The 11972-nt window shown below is 45.9% G+C and overlaps 1 protein-coding gene across 1 annotated transcript in view; it reads right to left on the reverse strand.

Moving 5' to 3' along the window:
* The window catches only part of LOC142566800 (uncharacterized), a 122974-nt gene extending 117258 nt beyond the window's left edge, over positions 1–5716 (reverse strand). Inside the window, exons 1-2 of the mRNA XM_075677681.1 lie at positions 5545–5716; positions 2314–3069 (exon numbers count right to left, since the gene is read on the reverse strand). Coding sequence (XP_075533796.1) covers positions 2314–3069; positions 5545–5716 — 928 coding nt within the window. The remainder of the gene's footprint in view (positions 1–2313; positions 3070–5544) is intronic.
* Positions 5717–11972: the final 6256 nt, after the last annotated feature.

Below are 11972 nucleotides of genomic sequence, written 5' to 3' on the forward strand. Positions count from 1 at the left end.
GCGCCCAAGAATTTCTCCGAGGCGACACTGTCTATATATCCATGGATAATATCTATACAGGGATAGATAGTATCTCTGCATCCTGTTCTGAGCGATGGTGCAAACCTACACTGTGTCTACTGAAATGAACGTGCGCGTAATAGACAGTTGCAGCCGCTCTTATCCGGTTAGGGAAGTAAACCCTGCGCTACAAAAAGGGTCTCCAAACGGAGGCCCCTTTTCGCCGCGTGCTTACAGTGAAGCGCGCTGCTCGCGATAGGGAAAGATCCGCCACCTGTTGCGCGTATGTAGAGAGGCGCTTTTCGCACTACGGATTGCGAGCGCTCGAGTGCGCGGGTTTGACAAAAGTTTTTCAGTGTCTCTCGTAACCAAAGTATGCAGCTAAGCAGACGTTTGAGATTTTCATTTCATTACGTTAAAGGCCCCAATAAAGGGGGTATTACATAAGGGGTGGGAAGAATAAAAATACATAGCCACAATAACAGCAACTTTTTTTATATTTGCAACGCGATGGGCACATGATAATAGCAACGTCGTTGATTTTACAAAACAAAGGAAAAGAGTCGCACAGTGAAGATCGTTATCATGTCATGCCACACACATGTGCACACGATCACAGTTGTTTGGTGAACATGTGTTAGATCATTTTTCTTGCTGTCGCTTTTTTTTCTCGGATAATTCCGTTTAATAGGCTGGCTGGCGTTCACATTCTTTCCTTTTGTCGTCGATACATCCACAACGGCTATTATTAGGTGCTGCCGGCGAAACACGAACCAATTTCTGTGGTTGGGTTAACTTTTGCCGCCATATATAACGACCAATGCATTAACGTTTAATGAATCAAAGAATGCAGGAAATACATATTCGCTTTGATGCGCTACAAGTAGTGCGACGTATGCATATACTATACACACCATCCTTATTTGAAACGTTCCACTGAGTGTGACGTAGGTTTGTATACTTTCGTATATTCCTTTGTAACTTTCGTTCTTCTTGATATCTTTTCTTTTTCGTGAACAAAGGTTATGGTCCCTAGCGCATAGGTATACCTCCGCACTTTCGCAAGATATGTACACCAATAAACTTGAGTCCTCATCATTGGCATTATGTTTCTTTTTTTTCGTTGCTTCTTGCGTCTCGCTTTCTACACATACACCAGAAACTTAACGGCGCCAGAACGGACGGCGGGACCAGCGGTGCACGGCGTCGTTCAACAGATTTCGCGCGCACAAATGAGCTGCGTGCAGGGAGGTGCAGGCTTGTCGGCGGCAGCCTACATCTACCTGCAACAGACAGTGTCGTCCCGACCGTCAACTACAAAGCGAGCGCACGCGGCTTCGCTCTGCAGCAAGAGCACGAGATGTCATAAAAGAATAACACGGAAAGGAAAAGCGCGAAGGTCTGCAGAAGAAAGCGAACGACTAAATTTTAGCGCCGAGCCTGGTTTCGCTTGCCTCTGCTAAAGAAACAGAAGAGGCACTTGGCGGTCACGAAATGAGGAAAACCACCGAAAGAAAGACGCGCCTATAGGAATTATGGTAAACGGTTCGGCGTTGCAGGTTGTACGTATATACGGTCATGTCAGACAGCCTTAATATTAAATCGGGAATAAATGAAGTATATATACATATAAAAGGAGAACAGAACTGTCGCAAAAGCTTTAACTGCTGCGCTCAGAAGTCTTGGAAGAAGATTTTGTGAAACAATGTTCTTACATATTCAAGGGAAACAGGCACTAAGCAATGAATCGCTCTTTTCTGTCATGGTCTCCGTTTAGCTGCGAACGAGGATGACGAAACATGTGCCTGTATACAACACCCGGGCGCTCTGAATTCAACAGCCCTTACTATGTGGGTTTGCAACACTTGAAAACGAAGGAGGGCGGAAATGAGCAAAACACATGCGCCTGCAGGGCAGCATAGTGCGTTGATCCTGTGGCGGGACGTGATCATGCAGTCCACATGTAGATCGCGAATTGCGCTCGCGCGAAATGATCTCGTGGAACAAGGCAAATAAGAAAACAGAAACGAGAGGTACAAAGGCGTGAGATGAATACGCTGCAGCGAAAAAAAAAAAAGCTATGCGCATTAATGAACTTAGGAAATCGCTGGAAGACTACCAGACGCGTCGACGCGTGAGGACAGTGCGCCAGACGCGTTTGGTAACGCACTGCAGCGCAAGGCTGCTCGCTGCATGAGCATATGGACCCCCCCTCCCAATTTCTTTGCGCACTTTCTTTCGACGATCACGAACGGCTTGTTCCTTTGGGCATGCAAATGACTGGAGCCGGCTCGGTCGATGCCGATCGCTCACCTCCGAATCGGTGCGCGAAGAGCCTCGAGTGCCTGGCCGCCAGCAACCAGGGGTAGAGGGGTTGCGGTTCCCGGGACACCATGAAGGGCCCACCGGGTCCCACCAGGTGTCCCAGCGCGGTGGGTGGCGGAGGGTGCTGGAGTGCCGAGGCCGAGCTCAGGTATGGCGGTGGGCCCCGGGACAGCTGGTGGTGCTGGTGGTGGTGCTCGGCGACCATCGCAGCGTAAGCGGCCGCCAGAGGTGGGAACGTAGCCATGGGCACGGCTACGCCGCCGCCCGTGACCGGCGGCGCAGCGGGGGGTCGGGGCGAGTCCGGCGGACCCGAGGCCGCCAGAGGCAGGTGGTGGTGGTGCGCGGTAGCGGCGACGTCCGCTCGCCGCTCGTCGACCGCATCCTTGCCGACGATCGACTCGATGGAGAAGCCAAGCTTGGGCTTGTTGGGGGCCGCTGTAGGCATCATGGTCTCCGGCGGCGAAACCATGCCTGGCTTGCTGCCACTCAGCCCGGCGGCATCGCAGCAAGGCACTCGCGGCTTCGGGCGGACGACGTGTGCCCGGAGGGGCAAGGGTGGGGGGCGGCTCAGAACGGCGGGGCCAACTGGGTCGTCATCGTCGCAGACACGCGCATCGGGAGGCAGCAGCTCGGTTCGCGCGGTCGATCCGCTCTGCTCTGGCCGGCGAGTTCCGGTGGGGGGCCGGACGGGGAGGGGCTTCGGGAGGGCGGCGCGGCGGGGACCGTCCCCTGAGCCGGCCTTCCCTGAGCGGAGGGCGCAAGAAAGGGGGCCTACGCAGAGACGCCTGCCGCCATCTATCGGCCGGCTCGCGAAGCCCCCAACGCGAGATGCGAGGGACGCGACGTGCTGGCTTGGAGACTACTGCACCACCTGGTAGCTAGCGAGGCGTCCGTGCTCTCAAATTACTCGCTGTGGTTTCTTTTTTTGTCTCTTTATTAGCTCTTTTCCGACTGTCAAACTTCTCGCGATATCTTTTTAAATATTTTCGCCCTTTGTCGCATTCTTAGAGACAGAAATAGTGAGAAAAACGCAATTCCTTTGGTCACTGAGCGTGGAAGGAAGCCGCATGTCTTTCACTGCATGCATCGCACGTCACACGTGTGACACTCCCAGCGCGACGGGAACAAGCGACAGTGTGCGTAAGCAGAGGCCTGTGACACTAGCTCCGTCTACCTTTCACGGAGCTCGTATCACCATCACTCAGTTCGGACCAAGCCGTACGTTATAACTCGTCGAAGGCTAGGGTGGTGTCGCACTGTCTGAGTCATTGCTAATGAAGAAATGACATTAGATTTCAAGTGCAAGCGGCAGTTGTGGCTGTCTTCAAGTGTGCATAAACGTATCTTTAACAGGATGCAGCATTGTGTACACTGTTGACTCCATTGCGCGCTAATCACAGACGAAGCATGCAACAGCGTCAGTTCACGAGTTGTTTTGAATAAGAGTTTTGACGTTGCTGTCGATGTGTACGTTCGATCGTGTATGTGCTGTTTCTTTTGCCGGATTTTTCGACAACATTATCTGTGACATCGTAGAAGCATTTCTATTTTACTCTTACTACCCGCCTCTTTTACGTTATATTACCTTCAGCCACTGGAGCAAATTTTCATAGTGCATATAACAGTGCTTCCTGGTATATGCAACGGTAAGCGCGTGCGAATATTAGAAAAAAACTTTGAATAACGAATCAAATAAATTTCTATTCGATAGGAGCACGGAATCGAATAGAAATGTATTTGATTCGTTATTATTATTATTATTATTATTATTATTATTATTATTATTATTATTATTATTATTATTATTATTATTATTATTATATAGTTGTTATTATTCGAAACGCCCAATATTTATCGAATAATTTTCGAGTACTTGGCGTCCACGGGCAAGCGCATCAAAACGAAAAAAAAAAAGGACAACGCAGCGAGGAATCCATCTTTCTCGTTTCCAAACTTGGACTATGCCCTTATCTATAGCGCATATAGGCTAAGCTTTATGCCACTGTGGACACAGTATTTTTCTCAGGGTGATGTTGCTGGTTAAAACGCGTGCAAAAGCCATCCTAATGTGCCACCAATCATTTATATATATATATATATATATATATATATATATATCTGTGTGTGTGTGTGTGTGTGTGTGTGTGTGTGTGTGTGTGTGTGTGTGTGTGTGTGTGTGTGTGTGTGTGTGTGTGTGTTTGGGAGCTTGGTTTATCTGTCTATTTCTATCGTGAAGCGGCAGTTTCACGAAGCTCGAGCACCGTATTTAAAAAAGTCTATATTTATTCGAGAAGCATTCGAAAAGTATTCGATTCGTTTTCGATTTGATGTCGTCTGCACTGGATTCGGTTATGCAATGAAGATTGCTTTTGGCACACTCCTATCTAAAGAAAGTAACAAATGGAGTTTGCGATACATTAGCCTTGTTCTGGATTAGCGCTGCTGTCCTTGCGCACAGGCACGCGCACGTTGCCAAATAAGGACTCAATGTACTTCGTGCTTGCCTTGTTCTATATACACATGCTGACAGGCGCCTTCGACGCATGTGGAAAGAGGACACAAATGAAGTAATCAAACATTTATGCTGTTATTTGTTTTCAATGCTTACTCAATTTTTATTCTCAGTCAATGTTGGCGCCGACGCCAGGTGGAAAGATGTCCACGCTGCGGGACGCTTAAACAAAGACCGAAGAAACTGAGATGGTGGCAAATTTGACTGTCAATTCCTAACTTCAGTAAATGCATTTTGACAGCGGATAATGAGACAACTGCAAACTTAGATAGAAGGATGTGTATACTGAGAGCCATTCATATTAACGTATGCGCATCGATTGTATGAAGCACTGTGAGCATCGTTGCATACTGTATTGAGGTGTGTGATTTCGCAGCTGCATTTTGAGTGCTTGTAAAATAATGCTGTGCATTCGTATATAAATTCGGCACTATAGCGATATCCTGTGACTTAGCCCGTATGACAATATGCAAAATGTCTAGTTTTGCCTTTTATGCTATTACTCGGAGTCCTCGTGATGCTGAGTGGACCGCTGGTTATCGCTCATAGGACCTGAAGTGGCGTCAAAATATATCTAACCCCCCTTTCGACACACGCACGCTGTTGTGGCGGAGACGTCTCCACGCTCCCGCCACTGTTGCGAAGGAGGATCCAAGGCGACGGTGATTAAACGAAACATTTATATGCTGCATGTACAAGGGCGTTACATGGACGGCTCAGAGGCCGGGGCATAATGGACTCGTACAAAAGCGTGCGGTGAAAAACGGGAGCACGCCTCTGCTTGCTGTCGTATCCCTCCGGCATTCCGTGGTTCGGGCTTCCATAACCCCAGGAGTCGTTGCAGTTGCCATCGGTTCGAACTCCTCCAATCAGGACCATCCGCGGCTTGCTGTGCGAACTCCGACGAATGGAAGAGGGGCATCAGGCGATCGCGGTGGCTCATCGGCGCCGCTCCGGCGGCGACACCGGAGAACATGACTCGCCGTCGGGCCAATTCGCTCGGCGCCCGGCTGCAGCCGCATGCCGGCAAAGCAAACTTTTGTTGGTAGCTCTAGCACAACAATGCACACACACACACACACACACACACACACACACACACACACACACACACACACACACACACACACACACACACACACACACACACACACACACACACACACACACACACACACACACACACACACACACACACACTGTTGTTAATGTATTTGTTTTCATTTTTTTCATATATTAACGGCCACACTTCTTGAAGCGCAGTAGCCGAGCTGCGCGACATCTTGAGCTCTACATATACACTTCGTGAAAGTTTAACAACAACCATACACTGTGCTGAACCCGATTGCAAAATTAATCTTGTAATTCGGTGCATTTACATTTTCTTGAAGTAGATTAAGGACGCCCTAATCACATGACCTCCATATACCATATTCACTTGGTATAGACGCCAACTTCACTCGATGCTCCCGCTACCGACCTCACCTTTTTTGTTTTTTCAATGAATGAATGAATGCTTTATTAAGACAATACATTGTCTTGGATGTAGGGGCTAAAGGCAGATGCAACTGCCTGACAAAGGCCCCCCTACCGTACATTGCTCAGGGGGTGGAACATCACAGAAATACAGTGGAACAATGTAGAAACAAGAAAAACAACAAAATGTATGCGGCAAGCAATCAAGTATACAAAGAAGTAAGATTGTTACACTTTATACACAATATATCATCAGTAATGCGCGAGAACATGGAAATATTTAAACAAGCAAATAACACGTATGTGTGTTACAAAATATTATAGAGCAAATAGGAGAAGAAATGTAAGAGAAAAAAGGACTAAAATAAAAAGAAAAGTTATCGAGACCGCAAGGACAGTTAAGTACCATTAGAAACTTAGCATAAGATAATTTCTAACCTTTTTCTTTAGACTATAAGTAGATCTGCATTCCTGAATCATACAAGCGATTTCTGGATTATTATTGAGGAAATGAGGTATTAGGTAGGCGAGTGTCTGAGTACCATATTTCGTTCTAAATATAGGTGTTCTAAGTCTGTTATGCCTAACGTGATATTGCGAGTTGTCGGATGACAAAAATGTGGACAGGGTATTTGGGTCATGCAGAATTTCCCTGTGTGTACACATAGCAAGCCTTAGTTGGAATAGATTATCTATTGCGAGTACGTTTAGCTTCGAAAAGTACGGTGCAGTGTGGTCACTACATTGAAGGTTTTCTATGCAACGCACACCTCTTTTTTGTAGGATTATTAACGTATCTAAATTTGTCTTAGTAGTTCTACCCCAGATTAGTAGACAATAGTGTATATGTGAATGAACAAAGGCATAGTAGAGCTGTAGTTTTAACCGTTTTGGCACCAAGGTTCTGGTAGTATACAATATAGAAATTGACCTGCACATATTTGCATGTATCTTGTTTACATGTGGTGTCCAGCTCAAGTTTTCTTCAAAGACGACACCTAGAAACTTATAAGTAGAAACACGTTCGATAGCACAATTTTTAAATGTAATACAGGTACTATGGTCATCCGGCTTATTACGGCTTTTGAAAATGATATACTTAGTCTTTTGTACATTTAGTTGAAGTTGATTACAATGCAACCAGTTTGATAGATTAGTTAACCATGTATTAGCTGCCTTTTCAAGATCAAATAAGTGTTTACCTGTAAAAAAATACTTGTGTCGTCTGCATAGAGAACTATGTCAGGGGTTCGTGGTATGTTCACAAGATCATTTATATAAAGAGTAAAAAATAATGGTCCAAGGATAGAGCCTTGCGGTACGCCATACTTTATCGGCTGTAATTGGGAACGGTAACCATTTAGGCTAGTGAATTGCACCCTGTTGGATAGATAACTGCGTATCAGATTTAATAACAAACCACCAACACCGTAGTGTGGGAGTTTGCGAAACAAAATGGGATGCTTAATAGAATCGAACGCCTTTTTAAAGTCGCGAAATAAACCAAGAATGCATTGCTTGCTTATTATCAATGTTATTAACTAATCTTTCTTTAATATCTAAGAGCGCTGTTTCGGTTGATTTCTTTTCACGGAAGCCAAATTGCTGCTTGAAAAGCATTTGGTGGTCGCCAGGAAACTTCATTAATCGTGATTTTAATGTATATTCTAACACTTTAGAAAATAAAGGTAGCACAGGTATAGGCCGATAGTTATTCAAGTCATTATGGGAGCCACCTTTGTGAATTACTACTACTCTGGCTATCTTCTTGCCTTCAGGAAAAGTACCCGTGGTGAAAGCTTGATTGCAGATGTGCTGAAGTGGGCCACATAGTAATTCAGCAACATGTTTAATTGGGTCAGCCTTAATGTCATCACACCCAGCGGCAGTATTTTGATTTAACGATTTCAGGTATGTAACTATTTCCAATTCACTACATGGAGTCAAGAAAATAGATTGCACGCAGGAAGAAGAAATGCATTGTTCACAGTCATTTGTTGTATTATTTGCCTGACCTGCTGCACCAGAAGTTAGGAAATGACTATTGAATTTGTCCGCTATGTCGGCTTCAGTGAACTCAACGCCGTCAACGGTTAGTGCCGTAGGAAGGTTTTCCCTATGAGCAGACGTGCCGAGTTCCAAGCTTTCCTGGGATTACAGCAGACACCAGCAAACCTTGCCGGATAATATTGAACGCGAGCTCTCTTCAAATCTGAGTTTAATTTGTTGCGAACTTTTTTGTACTCATGTAATAGAGATATGTCTATTAGTCTAATGAAGTTATGGTATAGTTTATCTCGTTCTCGAATTCTATTGTAAAGATCTCTGTTAATCCATGGTTTCCTGGACTTGCTGTACCTTTTGTAGTATTGCAGTGGGAAGGCAGCATCATAGCAGTTCTTTATATGTTGTAGGAACAGATCATACGATACGTTCAGGTTTTGGTCACTGTACACATCACTCCAGTCGATATTTTCAATACTAGCATGAAATGTCGACATGGCATCGGTATTAAAGACGCGATATGCTTTTAAAAGCACTTTTTGTTGGGCTAGTTGGTAGCTATTCATTATAAAGGCGCCCTGTCCCGTTTTTTTCTCTTGTGTGTGTCTGCTTATTTGGCGTCTTCATATTTTATAATGAAGAGCGATATGCTACAGGAGCATCGTTATCATTTTTTTTCTTTCTTTGTCGTAGGGAAAAAACAAAACACTGATAAATGATCGCTCAGATCAGTTGTTAGCACACCAGCATTGACGTCATTTACATCATGGTTAGTTATACATAGGTCTCGCAGAGTTTCACTTACAGTTCTTATTCTGGTAGGTAATCCTATTAAAATTGTGCACGAGAATGACCCAACGACATCTAAAAATTGTCTACTGTGTGGGTTAAGTAATGGCAGATCAATATTAAAATCACCAATAAGGACAATACGCAAATTTCTTAAGGACGCATATTCAAAAACTGTAGTTATAAGTTCAAGAAATTCTTGAGTATCCCCTGATGGGGGGCGATACACTGAGGCAATCAGAGATGTTACACAATGAACAGCAACAGATTGATAATGCGCGCTAACACAACAAAATTCAGGAACCACCTCATATAAGATATGTTATATAAGATATAGATAAGTTTGGTGAGGAGCAGTTTGACATGAGAGTGTGCGGTCTTATGAGCAATTTATATTAACGAATGTCTGGAGTTACTGGAGCACTGTCGCTGTTGTCGCTTTGCACCCACAGTTGGATCAGCACGGTGCACTGCTAGCCTTGCAGGCCACTGCAGCCTCGGCAGCGCTCGCATTGAGCCGCCTTTTGACGCGCTTCAGGAGGCATGCTTTTGTGTTTCAGACCAGGAACATTGTCCCTTGCCGTCTACAATCGGTGACTTTAGCAGCGCAAGGATTGCTGCATTCCATCGAAGAGCTGCTGCCACGGTTTTCCTGGGGAGCGCAGTCGATCCCGCGCTGGTCGGTGTTTATGCACGTGTCGCAAAAAGGCACTGTGCTGCTCTTATTACAACTGGCCTAATTATATATAAACCAATTTGAAGGTGCTACGTTTCGGATCCGTAGTCGCGCCAAGGTATACGTTTTTGTGAAAGATGTGCGATTCACGGCGGGTGGCCTATATTGTTCTTGATGATGTTTGCCATTGGGGAAAAAGAATTGTCTATGGCGTGCCCTATTTTTTAAACGGAAAGTCAGTTCTTACGACGACGTGGTAGCAACATCGCCTAAAACTAGGCCACTTCTACTGAATTATGCAAGAATGTCACCACTGCGCACCCACCACAGCTTCCCGATATTTTATTTCTGCTCCTCGCGTTGGCTGCACCAAAAGCAGACGGCTATACATTCGGACTCGTGCTCTGTGTCACTAAGTGCTGAGAAACATCAACAACGCGTGATTATCCACCGCTGTCCGCTTCTTCTGCGCAAGAAACGAATCAGACACTCATCCATGGTGAAGGCTAACAGGTAAAACTATTACACTGATTTTATTCCAATTTCATGACGGCAAGCAAACAGTCTTGTCTACCTCGACAGGTTTTTCATGGACTGACATAATGTTTAGGAGCGCGCAGAAGTGGAGCGGGTTTTGGTGGCGACGAGCTAGTGCAGTGAAATCTAACCGAACGAGAAGGGTGGTGCCGATGTCTGCGATTGGTCCGCTTCCCCTTGCTTAGGTTGCCATGACTGGTCGAAAACTTCGGCGCCCTATGACGGCGAGCTATAAATGCCGATAAAGTGGATCCTCAGCGAAGAGGTGGGGGAGCGAAGTCGTGCACGTGCCGGAAGGGCTCGACAACGTCATACTGCCACACAATTTTTTTTTTGTTACGCGAGGAGAAATCCATTCTCCCCGGCACCTCCAAGTGCCAGAGCCATCGGCAGGCAGCCGCCTTTTATTCCTTTTGGAACGGGGAAGTCTCTGGCTACACAGAAAAAGAACATCAATTTTGTTCAGCATATTACTGCATCTTTAGTGCGTACACATCCCTTTGATGTGATGTGTTTTCGCAGTTATGTGACGTTGCGTGACGGACATGCCAAGTGGGCGCAACCAAATAATTTTTGACCAGTGGCGAAGGGCCAATGGTGAAAAGGGAGTAGAATCCGCCTTTTTTTCATGCTGCTGTGCTGCCCTCTGACGGATGTCGCTGGAAACGTTTTGGAAGGGTGTCGGGGCTTTCACCGCTTGGTCAAGCGGCTTTCACCGCTTGACCTGAGCCCAAGTTGAGTGTGCGTCGGTTGTGCGCTTCGTGGATCGCGATTAATTATCAATGGCTTCTCCTGGGCAGTATTTAGTTCAACCGCCGATTACTGGGTGAACAGACCCGAGTGCACTGTTGTGCTAACAGTGCGACCGATAAAGACACGCTTAGTTCCATCTGCCAACGCGGCTGTCTTGGAGTTTGTTGTCGCTGATGCCTGCGCTTGGCACCTCGAATTTTGTATTCCTTTTACACATTCATTAAACATTTCGCATTTCAAGAAACTTTCTAGCGCAGCCTATCACGCCGGATTCGCCAAAGTGGTGAATTTGTTTACATCGACATCTACAGCCACAAATCACTGTTAGCTTCGGATATTGTTGAAACGGGGCATCACTGATATGAAATAACGTGAAAACATAGCAAAGCATACGTATCTGCGCATATGAGCCGTGTTGCTCCACCTTAAACAACGGCAACTGTGATCCAGACATAGATATTACGGGCTGGTATTAGGGATTCTCGCTCTTGTTTAATGTCATCATACTTACAGTTTGGGCATGCCATAAAGTATTATTAGAGAAAAATGTGCGTGGCATAATAAGCCCTCTCTTATAGACCGTGTAGTTCTCTCGCAAAAACGCGGATGCCGTCGCTGACACCATTGGTAACTGAGCGAGTTTTTAATGCTGCTGTACCGAACGCGCTGTCTCTTCTTTCCCGTTGGACGCAGATGTAAATAGTGCTTCTCTGCAATTAAGAAATGCGCCAGCATAACAGTACGTACAGACCCACCATCTACGTAGCGAATGCGACCGGCAGCCTTCCAGAGAACGTTCACGTAAATACAGGATGTTGGCACAGCGCTGTGTCACCGCTTGCCGCTTATTGTGTACACGCCATGCGAAGTATAAAGTACTTGAGATCAAATTCCCATAGT

The sequence above is a fragment of the Dermacentor variabilis genome, unplaced genomic scaffold (assembly GCF_050947875.1).
Source record: "Dermacentor variabilis isolate Ectoservices unplaced genomic scaffold, ASM5094787v1 scaffold_13, whole genome shotgun sequence".
Classification (NCBI taxonomy): domain Eukaryota; kingdom Metazoa; phylum Arthropoda; class Arachnida; order Ixodida; family Ixodidae; genus Dermacentor; species Dermacentor variabilis.